Consider the following 13,514-nt stretch of genomic DNA (forward strand, 5'->3'; position numbering starts at 1 on the left):
AGCATAATCTTGAGCACATTAATTACTTCCAAACTTTCAGAAATAAAGACAATATATGTTTAAGCATAGGGCCATATAACTTTCTCAATATAGTCCTTTTATTTTCTCCTTTCCTACTCATTCTCCTTCTCCATCTTCTTCCTCTCTTTGCCATCATTCATTATCTTGTGAACTGCATCCAGTATGTGACAGAAGAGCTCTAGACTGGAAATCAAGGGGCCTGTGTGTTCTTAGAAAAGTTAATCTCTTTCTCTGGGTCACAGCTGAGGAATAGGGTGTGAGGGTGACATAAGAATGATCTGTTTTGCCTGGTCAGTGGTTGAGCTTGACCTATGGACCAGGTTCCATTCCCAGTCAGGGCACATGCCCAGAGTTGTGGGCTCGATCCCCAATAGGGGGCATGCAGGAGGCAGCCGATCAATAATACTTCCTCATCATTGAAGTTTCTAACTTCCTCTCTCTATCATTTCCTCTCTGGAATCAACAAAAACATTAAAAAAAGAATTTTCTGTTATAGCTAAGAAGTGATTCTATAGTGTGAATTAACCATGAATTCTTGGCAACCCATGCTCAGTTGTGTTTTCATAAAGGACAGGGCACTAGGACTACAGTCTAGGAATGCAAAGAATTAAACTTACCAAGCTTGGGATAATTACTTAACATTTTTTGGACTTTATCAGGGTCTTCTGATTTATTAGATTTATCAAGAGTAAATATATACTATCCCCTCCACCTACCTGGGTCATTAAACTCTCTTTGATAGCTTAGATCTGCTTATTGGGGAAGGAATGGGCAATAGTTTTCAAATTGTGTGTGTGTGTGTGTGTGTGTGTGTGTGTGTGTGTGTGTGTGAAATTTCTCCCCACCCCAGGAAAATGTGAATGCGGTGCAGTAGATGGGGAAAGAGGATTTGGATTTGAATCCTCCTTTTCTTCCTCTTCTTGCTTCATTAGGCATAGCTCTGTTTTAAATTATTTTATACAAATAAGAAATTCCATGGTTAAAAGTGTAAAATGCTCTGAGATAACTGATCTTTGAAGTTCTTGCCAATAACTGCTTATATTGACTGTGCATGTTCATTGGGAGTGCATAAAGAAGAAAGGCACAACGAGATGCACTTTCCAGAAACTACAGAATAGAGTAAGCCAAAACCAAATTAGTCCCAAAGCCTAACGTAAAAAAAGCAGGGGGCGGGGCAGGAGGCTAAATTTCTTGAGTCTGTCTATCTATCTATCTATCTATCTATCTATCTATCTATCATCTATCTATCTATCTATCTATCTATTTATCTATCTATCTACCTACCTATAAAAGCCCAGCAACCAAATGGTGCAATGACCAAAAAGACTATGACTGGCACCGTGGCAGCCAACTGGCCCAATCTGGGCCTCTATTGGCCCCCCAATCTCCCATGGCCCCTCTCTCCTCCTCCCCCAATTTGGCCTCTCCACCCTAATTGGGAGTGGGGTTGGCTGGCTAATCTCCCATGTTCTCTCCCCTCAGTTGGTGGGCCCTCCATAGGCTTCGATTACCAGCCAGGCTGAGGGACCCCATCCATGAATGAATTTGTGTACCAAGCCTCTAGTAGTTAAGAGAAATGAATGTTTTGTGCTACATGATTGAGGAACACTAACAGATTGGATAAGAGGAAGACTTCCTACTATCCCTGCTTCTGCATGACCCTCTACAACAGAGAAGCCATGAGAATGCCAGTTAATTTCTCCAGGCTCGGTTTCCTCATCTGTAAACTGATGGCTTACTATTCCAAATTGTATTATAAATTAGCTACCTAAAAAGTAAGGGGAATAAAGGAAAAGGGGAAAGTACTGCTAAGCCCAATTCTCTTTTGCTCAGAAGGGTGTAGGGCATGGGAAGTTGGAAGTAGGTGTGAGTATAATCCACCTCACATGTCTGATTTCTTTTTTTTTTCTTTTTTCTTTTTTTTTTAAAAAAAAATATATATATTTTATTGACTTTTCATAGAGAGGAAGAGAGAGGGGCAGAGAGTCAGAAACATCAACGAGAGAGACTCATCGATCAGCTGCCTCCTGCACACCCCCCTCTGGGAATGTGCCCGCAACCAAGGTACATGCCCTTGACCGGAATCGAACCTAGGACCTTTCAGTCCGCAGGCCGACACTTTATCCACTGAGCCAAACCGGTTTCAACACATGTCTGATTTCTAAGGTTGATTTCAGTAAGGTCAATGAGGGTGATAGTAAGGTCTTGCTTAGTATGGGCAGTCTTCCAGGTTGTTCTATAATATCATTATGTGAGATTTGGTGGTGTTGACAACAATGGCGGGGTGAGGGTGGGAGGGTTTGTAGGGGGTATCACATAGAAGACAAAGAGAAGCTGGGCTAAATAGTAAAACCTTTTGTAAGCAAGGACAATAACTTGGAAAATTCAAATTTCCTGTCATGAAATAGCTATAGGACTTAGTTATCTAAATTTACCAATAAAAGCTAATAAATATAGTTGGTTTGGGGATTAAAAAAAGCATGAAAGTAAAAATATATATTTTAAAAGTAGTATGAAAGCTCATATGAGATATTTTTGCTTGATTGTTTAGTTCTTGAGATCATCTAGCATGAAATAAAATATGTCTTTTTCTGTTCAATGATTGCATAAGTCAAATATGGCAAACCTACACGACAATTTTCAGCCTATGGATCCGAGTTTCCATAGCCTTGCCACTCACCCCTCACAGAGAGTTCTTGTTTCTGGTGGATTTGTTTCACCTCCTTTGTGAAAGCCTCAGAGGAAAGGCAGCAAGTAGGAAAATCAGCTATTTATAGGCTTTTCTTTTTTTTTTTTTTTTTTTGACTAAAAGTGTCTGCTCAGCGTGCCATGGAATAGTTCCAAGAGGTGGGAGAACAGGAAACTATCTAAAATCAACTAGAAGGCTGGAGGAGTGTTATGGGGGAAAGATTTCATATGGGAGTCATTTTCAGAAAGCTCAGGGTTCATTTGCAAACAAATGACAGTTACTTTCACTGACATCTCCTGAGTCACAGAAAAGCTAGCTAAACTACTAGTTAAGAGAAGGGGGAAAAAAAAGACAAATTCTCTAAGGATTATAAGTAGTTAGGATATTTTAAGACAGTGGTCAGCAAACCCATTAGTCAACAGAGCCAAATGTCAACAGTACAATGATTGAAATTTCTTTTGAGAGACAATTTTTTAAAACTTAAACTTCTTCTAACGCCATTTCTTCAAAATAGACTCGCTGTGGTATTTTGTGGAAGAGCCACACTCAAGGGGCCAAAGAGCCACATGTGGCTTGCGAGCTGCAGTTTGCCGACCATGGCTTTAAGGGACTTGAAGGCAAAGTCCTACGGGAGTGTGCCTCTCTCTACGTATTCACTGCAGGAGGAGTCACCAGTCAAGACCGATGCCCATAATCCAAGTTGGGCTAGCAGTTGGCCTAAGGGTGGGCTGGAGGTCCTGGTGACCTTACAGGAGTCCTACTACGCCCACAGGAGGATCTTTATCTTCAGTCATTTCCATTTTTATAAAGAAAAATGGCAAGCTATTTGCTCAACTTTTTACAATTAAAATTCATCATTTTATTAAATTGTAGTCCATTCTTCCCATGAATGAGAATTGGTTTTATTTTTATTGTTTTAGTGGCAACATGGAAGCAGGTGAGATAGCTAGTATGTGGCTGCCTGAGAAAGTCTGAGCTCCCCATGGTCCTGTAGAGGAAAGAGCTCCTGAGAGAGAGCTGGCTTCGATGTTCATGTTCTTCGTCTGAATTTCTGCAGCCTTATAAGTATGCTGTAGTTGGCTTCAGAGAATAGAGAGGATTAATCAGGGACTTTGGGTGGGAGTGAAGAAGAGTGATGAACAGGAGCTTCTGTCATCTGCTAGCAATGGCAGAAGAAATTCCAACCTATGAAAGTTGCCAGGGTGGAAACACTCCTCAGAGAACCTGGATAAGCCAATAAAGAAAACAATGAGAAGTAGATAGAGTCCCTTGTAGACAATCCCCATAGCTGTGACTGTTAATTGAATTATACTGTTGACATACCTAAGCTTCCTGGAATAAGGCACCAGTGTCTTGACAGACTTAATGTATGAAAATAAAAGGAGGTTTTATTTGAACAAACTAAACCTTGAGGAGGCTAGAAAAATTGTGCTCCATCAGTAAATATCAAGGCAAGGGAAAATCTGACCCACTGATGTTAGGCTTTCAAAAGATCAATCCTTTATGATCTTTTCACTTGTAGACAAAGCTTTATGTGTAGTTAGCACGTTGACGAAGAAGCCTAAAACCTACCCTGTGATGAAGACCTACTGTCATCCAATGCTGGGAGAAGGCTTTCCTTTACCGTGGAATCAGACTGTGGATTAATAAAAATTCGATCCAGCAAAACATAAAAGAAAAAGTGGGAAGGTACGTGAATCACACGAAGAAGCAGAGAAGCATGTTAACCTCAGGATTTGTAAGCTCAAAACATTTAACACTAGATTTTTTATTTATTAGAAAACTTAAAAGTTAAAAAATGTTAAACACCTAAATAAATACAAAAGTTGTGCTTTATACCCTTTTCAGATACAGAAATGGAAACACTAATTAGAGGGAACCTAAAGTCATGTTGGAAGTCAATGGCAATATAATATTAAACCCCATGTTTTCATTTTTTAGGATTGACTGCCCCCTTCAGTAGGTAAAATGATAAATTTAGTTGTTTGTTCCCTAGAGCTGTGCTAAAGTGTGGTTCTTGGATTTATCTCTGGAACAGAATCACTCCAGATGTACAGAATCAGAATCTCTTTGGTTTGATGCCCGAAAGGCTCATTTTATAGACACTTTCAAACTGATTTTCATGCAGACATAAAATTGAGGAACCATTGTCCTAATATTCAATGATAAAGCAAGTGACCACATACATACATGATTCTATACATGCAGATGAATGTGGTATTATGCTAATTTTTACCCATATAGATGCCAATATATACACTGAGTTGCCAGATTATTATCATCTATGAACTATGAATTCATAATAACCTTCATATATATACTGAGTGGCCGGATTATTATGAATTCATAGTTCATAGATCATAATAATCTGGCAACTCAGTATATATATATATGTATATATATATAAAATTTATTAGAGGCCTGGTGCATGAATTTGTGCATGGTAGGGTCTGGCCAGTCTGGCTAGGGGGAGAGGACATGGGTGGTTGGCCGGCCTGCCTGCTGGTCAAACTCCTGGTCGAGGGGGCAATTTGCATATTAGCCTTTTATTATATAGGATATACACTAAGAGGCCAGATTATTATGCGTTCAGAGATTATAATAATCTGGGCACTCAGTGTATAATGCCTCATATAGTATTTTCAACTTTAGTGCTAGATGTTTTTTTTTGTTGTTGTTTTTTTTTCATTTACTTACTTTTTCATTTTGAAAGTAATGACCAAGAGGTCAGGTCATCTCTCTTACATATTTCTAGAGTTGTCCTGATGTAAAGGCCTCATAGCCCCATAATTCTTTCTTTCATGTCACATTTGGACAATACGGTTACAGATATGTTAACGATTTTTATCTTAGGAAAGTGACATGAGAGTTGAGGAAACCTGGTTGCCAAGAGAGTGGAATATGTCAGCAAGAAGGGCATTGTCTTGAAAATCCGTAATCAGGGCTCTGCCGCTGTGCCTAAAGATCACATCTCCATTTGTTCTCCTTTGGCATGTGGTTCACTCATAATAAAACCATTGGAGTGCAGGAGGGGCTGATGGGAATAAGAGAAAAAACATACTCATTTCTTTATTTTAGAGGTTAAAAATACTATCTGCCATTTGTAACCATAGAATTATAGGTCACAACATGCATATAATATACACTAACCCTGGACTCCACATTATTTTGCTTCATAGACAGTTCTGTGATATCACAAGCCTAAATTTTGTAAAAAATTTCCTAATTCTGTAAGAACAATGAGTAAGGAACTATAACTAATAGAATATAATGACTTAATAGTAAAAGAAAAGATCTACCTATCTAGAAAATTTATTTTGCAAATGTAATTAACAGTCTCTTTATCTTAGAAATAGAAATGAAGTAGGGCATATTGCCAAACTTTAGAAAATGAAAAATAAACTACCTAGTTTTTAATGATAATTCTATATATTCTCACACTTAAAAGATTAGAGAATCAGAAGAGGCCTTTCCTTGGTCATTGTTTCTTAATGAATGTTCTTTAAAAAAAAAGATGTAGAAATAAGAAATTGGTTCAAAGTAACAGAAGGAGTTGTATATGTCTCTCATTACACTATATTGTCTCCTTTACCTCTGTTAATGGAATTACAGCAATGGATTCATTCATTTTCTGTATCTTTATTTTTGAGCTACAAATAGAGAGAGCTGGGTTGAAAGAGAATAAATGATTCACTGAAAAAAATTAAAGCACCCCCTCCAACTGTGGTTTCAGATTAAGCATTTATAAAAACACCTAAATATGCACTTACAAAAATAAAGTAAAAGAATTTTCCCTGTGCCATAATCTGTTCCAAATGGGAGTTATCAGCAGTGGAGCCAGAAGGCAGGGAATGAAGCAAAATGGCCTTGAGAAGCAGATCAATGAGCCCTAGATGTGAAGTCACACATTCATGTTATTGCTACCCAGTGGGAAAAGTTACAGGTTCAAAATTTCAGGTGAGATTATATAACTCTTTGTGGGCTTGTTAGTAGTAATCTCATTTTACTTAAACAGTCCAATTTTCATTTTTAAAAAGCCAAGCTTTCCTAGCAAATGACAGAAAATAATCTATTAATAATGAGGTGCTATAGTTTGAACCATATTTGTAATTTTAACTGTTTAGATCTATAAAAATGAAATTTCCTCTGATTCAACTCCATCTCAATGAGCACAAGAATATACTAAGAGGTGGTCACATTGAAACCAAAAATCAAAATGGTGAAAACAAACAAACAACAATCTAGTCACCAAATCAGAGCCAGCTTGGTAACACTGCATGTGTTTTTAGTGGCTCCTATAAAACCTCAAACAAAACATAATGAGTTCTACCATTTACAGATCACTGTCTAAAGTTGTGTAAAGCCATGATCTCAAGTGGACCAGAGATGATGGATAAATATTTTTCTGCAGAATGGTAAATTATTACATGGATTACTATCTTTAATTTTCAACCAAGCAAACTGCCCTAGAAGGATGCATGGGAGCCGAGAAAAATAAACCACTGAGAGACCTAAGGCTAGTTTTCCTCTTTTACTCAGTGCTAACCAATGCTAAAGCTTCCAATAAATACATTGGGCTTTGTGGGATCAGATAACCAAGCACTTCTGGTGTTATCGAAAATCTTTAGAGTAATGAAATTGTAGACCAAGAATAACAAAGTTTCTTTAACAACCTTCAAGACAGATATCCTATTTTTTTTCTCTATTTCATTTCGATCTTCCCTTTACCACCACTGAGTCTTTCTGGAACCCTGCTTTCACATAGTGCTTTGCCAATTGTCTCCCCCACCACCCCCAGTTCTTGGATATGGGCGATAGTGAGAATTGCAGAGAACCTGGGAGAGAATTGTGAGGTTTCTCCTGCTGATCACTGATCCTACATTCAAAGTTAGCAGCAGGCAGGAGTAGCCTCATTTTCCAATCAACAAAGAAGGACCCCTCTACTGAGATCAGTGACAACTAGGGAGAAGATTGTGCAAGACAACGAGGAAATACATTAAAATTTCTGACACTCCTTGCTGGATTATTAAAGCAATTTATTGTAAATAACAAAACAACAACAACAACAAAGAAAATCATCAAGGACTGATTGATGGGGGTTTTAAAAAGGCAGCAAGGAAACCTCACAGTAACCAAAGTCACTAGCAGAATTGCTCAGCACTGTCATACATTTCACATAAAGTAGTTTAGTTGGCTCAGTATAATTTCATTGTGTTAAAACAAGAGGAAGAAAAGCCTCAACCAGGGGAAGAAAAACCTCACTGGGCAAAGACTGAAATAATCTTGAACAAAATGTTGACAAACAGTTGAACCTGCATTGAAAAAGAATCCTGGGTTTCTATTTTATGAATGATACTTCAGTGATCTTTTGTGCTGTCCCCCACCCTTCCCTCTCCCCCCGCAAGCCCCTCAACCCTCCAGAAATTTAATTTTGCAACAAAACAGGAAGCATTCAGGATTCTTATCATGGAAAACGACTAATCACATTTCAATCACTAGCCACATAATGTCCTCTAATAGCACCTGGCACCTTAGATCATCTGTGTCAATTAAAGGTTTTACAAAGCCCCTGTGGGGACACAGATTTGTGGGTGTCCGAAGTATCAACCTGTTCCCTTACCATCTGCACACACATTAGTTTGTTAGCTCTTTCAGTCTTTAGAGAAGAAATAAAAAAACAGCACAATCGCCCCTTCTCTCCTCCACCTCAAACCACACAAACCGGCAACATACTGTCACCAAACACAAAGTAATGAAAGAGTTGTACCCAAACCTGGTTAGTCCTTCCATTTCTTGAAACTTGCACACAAACTGAAGAAACCCACTCAGCCTTAAAGAGGTCGATCATGTTGCTCTCCTAAAATTTCATCTCTGTGAGTGCCTTCTTTCCCGGGTCTGTCTTGCTCTCTCTCTCTCCCTCTGTGCCTCTCTCTACTTCTGCCGGAGAGAGCTTTCTTTCTCTTTTCCTGTTTCTGCTGCTGAATGAATGCAAAATCCATGACTTGAAGGGGTTTTGTTTTTTAGGCTAACAGTTGGAAATCTAAAATCTTGCTCTTCTGAATGGCTTTAAATACCAGTCACTCAACATATAACGTTTACATAAAGACGCATATACAGAACCAAGAACCTTGTTTTTTAAAAGCAAAAACAAAGCCACAACAAAAGCTCCTTTTACTCCTTTCATCCCATTCCTATTTTATTTACTTAACTATTAGCACTTACCCTGAGATGTGCCATAAATGCTCTATTCCAAATGTACAAAAGCCAACCACATCTCAACTGAGAATTAAACAGTTTTAATGTCTTCAAATCCATGTCCCTGATCCAAAGCCTGATACAGACAGTCACTGGCAGTGGTACAATAATTCTACACAGCAGACATCTGATTCTTGACATTTAAAAATAACAATATTGGGGGTGGGGGGGAAGAGTCCTTTTAAAAAAACTACAAACAGCTTGTGAGTGAGCACATTATCACCAATTGATTGTATTAACTGGAACTGGCAATGATTTCAAGCTACAATATTTCATTTTGAAATCAATGTCAGACAGAGGCCAAATACCTACAGACCTCTCATTTTCTACATAATCACAGCAATGGTCTATGTTAAATTAATTCTAAGTGATAATTGGACAAAGGGAGAATCAGAACTGTATTTAGATGCTATTATTGGTAACTATTAATTTAATCTTTGCTCATTCTTGAATCAAATTCGGAACCTTTCAGTCATTTTGTTGCTTGTCTAAGATGGCTCACATTTCATAAACATGCAGGCACATACATCAGGTCAAAACCCCCAACACATTTATTTCTATTTCTGAAGCTCATTAGAGACTCAGTCCAATCTGGGATCAAGACTTAGCTCTTCCACTTACTATCTATGCATTCCTGGGCAAATGATTTGAGATCTTTTGTATCTCAGTTTTGTTGTCTGTAAGCTGGAGTAAACAGTGATACTTTACAAAGTTGTTTTAGGTACTAAATGAGATACTGTATGATTTCTAGCACAGAAAAGTATTTGATATATGCTACTTTGTTTTATATTTGGAAGAAGGTTGGGACTGGGCATAGTGAAAGGGAAGAATTCGGGTTTTGCAGGCAGACATCTGTTTTGACCCACCATGATGCTATGGACTAGCTGTGTCCTTGGGCAAGGTACTTAACCTAATTTACTAAATCTCAGTTTCTTCGACTGTAAAATACCTTTCGGTTTTTTTTTTTTTTTTTTTATTGTTCTTCTTTTTTTTTTTTTTTTTTAATATATTTTATTGATTTTTTTTTTTACCCCCTCCCTCCCTCCCACACATCCCCTCCCTCCCCAGAGTTTTGTGTCCATTGGTTGCACTTATATGCATGTATACAAGTCCTTCGGTTGATCTATTATCTCCCCCAGATCTTCCTCCCGTCCCCACTGTAACTTGACAGTCTACTTGTTCATATACTGTCTCTATATCTATCTTATGGTTCACCAGTTTATAATGTTCTTTATTATCCACAAATGAGTGAGGTCATGTGGTGTTTCTCTTTCATTGATTGGCTTATTTCACTCAGCATGATGTTCTCCAATTCCATCCAGGATGCTGCAAATGATGAGAAATCCTTCTTTTTTATGGCAGCATAGTATTCCATTGTGTAGATGTACCATAGTTTTTGGATCCAATCATCTGCTGACGGACACTTAGGCTGTTTCCAAATTCTGGCTATTGTAGATTGTGCTGCTATGAACATAGGGGTGCATATATCCTTTCTGATTGGTGTTTCAAGTTTCTTGGGATATATTCCTAGAAGTGGGATTACTGGGTCAAATGGGAGTTCCATTTTCAGTTTTTTGAGGAAACTCCACACTGTTCTCCACAGTGGTTGCACCAGTCTACATTCCCACCAGCAGTGCGCGAGGGTTCCTTTTTCTCCGCAACCTCGCCAACACTTGTCGTTTGTTGATTTGTTGATGTTGGCCATTCTGACAGGTGTGAGATGGTACCGCATTGTTGTTTTGATTTGCATCTCTCGGATAATTAGTGACTTTGAGCATGTTTTCATGTGCTTTTTGGCCTTCCTTCTGTCTTCTTTTGAAAATATTCTATTTAGGTCCATTGCCCATTTTTTAATTGGATCATTCATCTTCCTTTTATTTAGTTGTATAAGCTGTTTGTAGATGTTGGAGATTAAACCTTTATCAGTGGTAACATTTGCAAATATGTTCTCCCACACAGTGGGCTTTCTTGTTGTTTTGTTGATGGTTTCTTTTGCTGTAAAAAAGCTTTTTATTTTGATGTAGTCCCATTTGTTTATTTTCTCTTTAGCTTCCATTGCACTAGGGGTAGTATCAGTGAAGAAGTTTTTTTGGCATACGTCTGAGATTTTGTTGCCTGTGGATGCTTCAAGTATTTTTATGGTTTCCCGTCTGATGTTTAAGTCCTGTATCCATTTTGAGTTTATTTTTGTGTATGGTGTAAGTTGGTGATCTAGTTTCATTCTTTTGCATGTATCTGTCCAATTTTCCCAACACCATTTATTGAAGAGACTGTCTTGACTCCATTGTATATTAGTGCCTCCTTTGTCAAATATTAATTGAGCATAGTGATTTGGGTTGATATCTGGGTTCTCGATTTGATTCCATTGATCTATATGTCTGTTTTTGTGCCAGTACCAGGCTGTTTTGAGAACAGTGGCTTTGTAATACAGTTTGAAGTCTGGTATTGAGATACCTCCTACTTTACTCTTCTTTCTCAGGATTGCTGTGGCTATTCGGGGTCTTTTATTGTTCCAAATGAACTTTTGGAGAGTTCTTTCTAGGTCAGTGAAATATGCCGTTGGTATTTTAATGGGGAGTGCATTGAACTTATAGATTGCTTTAGGAAGTATGGACATTTTGATGATGTTGATTCTACCAATCCATGAACATGGTATGTTCTTCCATCTGTTTACATCTTCCTCTATTTCTTTTTTCAGTGTCGTGTAGTTTTCCGCAAATAGGTCCTTTACTTCCTTAGTTAAGTTTATTCCTAGGTATCTTAATTTTTTTGGTGCGATCGTAAATGGAATTGCTTTTTTAGTCTCTGTTTCTATAAACTCACTGTTGGTGTATAGAAATGCCATAGATTTCTTGGTGTTAATTTTGTATCCTGCTACATTGCCAAATTCATTTATTAAGCCAATTAGTTTTTTAATGGAGTCTTTTGGGTTTTTTATATACAATATCATGTCGTCTGCAAATAAGGATAACTTTACTTCTTCTTTTCCAATTTGGATGCCTTTTATTTCCTCCTCTTGTCTAATTGCAATGGCTAGTACTTCCAGTACTATGTCAAAGAGGAGTGGCGATAGTGGGCATCCCTGTCTTGTTCCTGTTCTTAGAGGGAATGGTTTTAGTTTTTGCCCATTGAGTATGATGTTTGCTGTGGGTTTATCATATATAGCTTTTATTACGTTGAGGTATGATCCTTGTACTCCCACCTTGTTAAGAGTTTTTATCAGGAAAGGGTGTTGGATTTTATCAAATGCTTTTTCTGCATCAATTGATATGACTATATGATTTTTATCTTTCAACTTGTTTATGTGATGTATCACGTTTATTGATTTGCGGATATTGTACCAACCTTGCATTCCTGGTATAAATCCTACTTGGTCATGGTGTATGATCTTTGTGATGCTCTGCTGGAGCCGATTTGCTAGAATTTTGTTGAGGATTTTGGCATCTATGTTCATGAGGGATATTGGCCTGTAATTCTCTTTCATTGAGTTGTCTTTATCGGGTTTTGGTATTAGGGTGATGCTGGCTTCATAGAAGGAGTTTGGAAGTGTTCCTTCCTCTTGAATTTTTTGGAATAGTCTGAGGAGGATAGGTTTTAGTTCTTCCTTGAATGTTTGGTAAAACTCTCCTGTGAAGCCATCTGGCCCTGGGCTTTTGTTTGCTGGAAGCTTTTTGATGACTGTTTCAATTTCTTCCCAAGTCACTGGTCTATTGAGATTTTTAGATTCTTCCTGATTGAGTTTTGGAAGTTTGTATTTTTCTAGGAATATGTCCATTTCCTCCAGGTTGTTCAGTTTGTTGGAATAGAGTTGTTCGTAGTATTTTGTAACAATCCGTTGTATTTCGGTGGGGTCTGTTGTTATTTCACCTCTTTCATTTCTGATTTTGTTTATTTGGGTCCTCTCTCTTTGTTTCTTGGTTAGCCTGGCTAGAGGTCCATCTATCTTGTTTATTCTTTCAAAGAACCAGCTCTTGGTTTTGTTGATCTTATGTATTGTTTTTTTGGTCTCTATGTCGTTTATCTCTGCTCTGATTTTTGTTATTTCCTTCCTTCTGCTTACACTGGGTTTTTCTTGTTGCTCCTTTTCTAACTCTTTGAGTTGTAGAGTTAGATTATCTGTTACTATTTTTTCTAGTTTTTTGCAATAGGCTTGTAAGGATATGAACTTCCCTCTCAAAACTGCTTTTGCTGTGTCCCAAAGATTTTGGATTGTTGTGCTTTCATTGTCATTTGTTTCCAGGATGTTTTTAATTTCTTCCTTGATTTCTCTGGTAACCCAGTCCTTGTTTAATAGCAAGCTGTTTAGTCTCCATGTGTTTGATTTCTTTGGATTATTTTTATTGTAGTTAATTTCCAGTTTTATGCCATTATGGTCTGAGAAGATACTTGATATGATTTCTATCTTCTTGAATTTGAAGAGACTTTGCCTATGTCCCAAAATGTGGTCTATCTTTGAGAATGTCCCATGTGCACTTGAGAAGAATGTATATTCTGTGGCTTTGGGGTGGAGTGTCCTGAAGATGTCAATTAATTCCATCTGGTCTAGTGA

The 13,514-nt window shown here is 37.8% G+C and overlaps 1 protein-coding gene and 1 long non-coding RNA gene across 21 annotated transcripts in view; both read right to left on the bottom strand.

Annotated features, from left to right (window-relative positions):
• DLGAP1 (DLG associated protein 1) overlaps nt 1–13,514 on the bottom strand; it is a 573,475-nt gene that overhangs the window by 218,438 nt on the left and 341,523 nt on the right. For 3 of the 20 annotated variants that reach the window (XM_084888088.1, XM_084888085.1, XM_084888084.1), the window contains exon 2: nt 8,933–9,914. The exons of 9 other annotated variants lie outside the window; for them this stretch is intronic. In XM_084888088.1, coding sequence (XP_084744214.1) covers nt 8,933–9,106 — 174 coding nt within the window. In that variant the 5' untranslated portion in view covers nt 9,107–9,914. Of the gene's footprint in view, nt 1–8,477; nt 8,687–8,932; nt 9,915–13,514 lie in introns of those variants that run through there. 8 more of the 20 variants (XM_084888090.1, XM_084888093.1, XM_084888086.1 and 5 more) reach the window with 3 other exon arrangements.
• Nucleotides 3,546–4,514, bottom strand: LOC311624644. Its single transcript, XR_014795367.1, has 2 exons — nt 4,283–4,514; nt 3,546–3,934 (listed from the first exon to the last, which is right to left on the bottom strand). It is a non-coding gene; the product is annotated as an uncharacterized lncRNA (long non-coding RNA).

Source organism: Pipistrellus hanaki (genome assembly GCF_964339955.1).
Source record: "Pipistrellus hanaki genome assembly, chromosome: 6".
Lineage (NCBI taxonomy): Eukaryota > Metazoa > Chordata > Mammalia > Chiroptera > Vespertilionidae > Pipistrellus > Pipistrellus hanaki.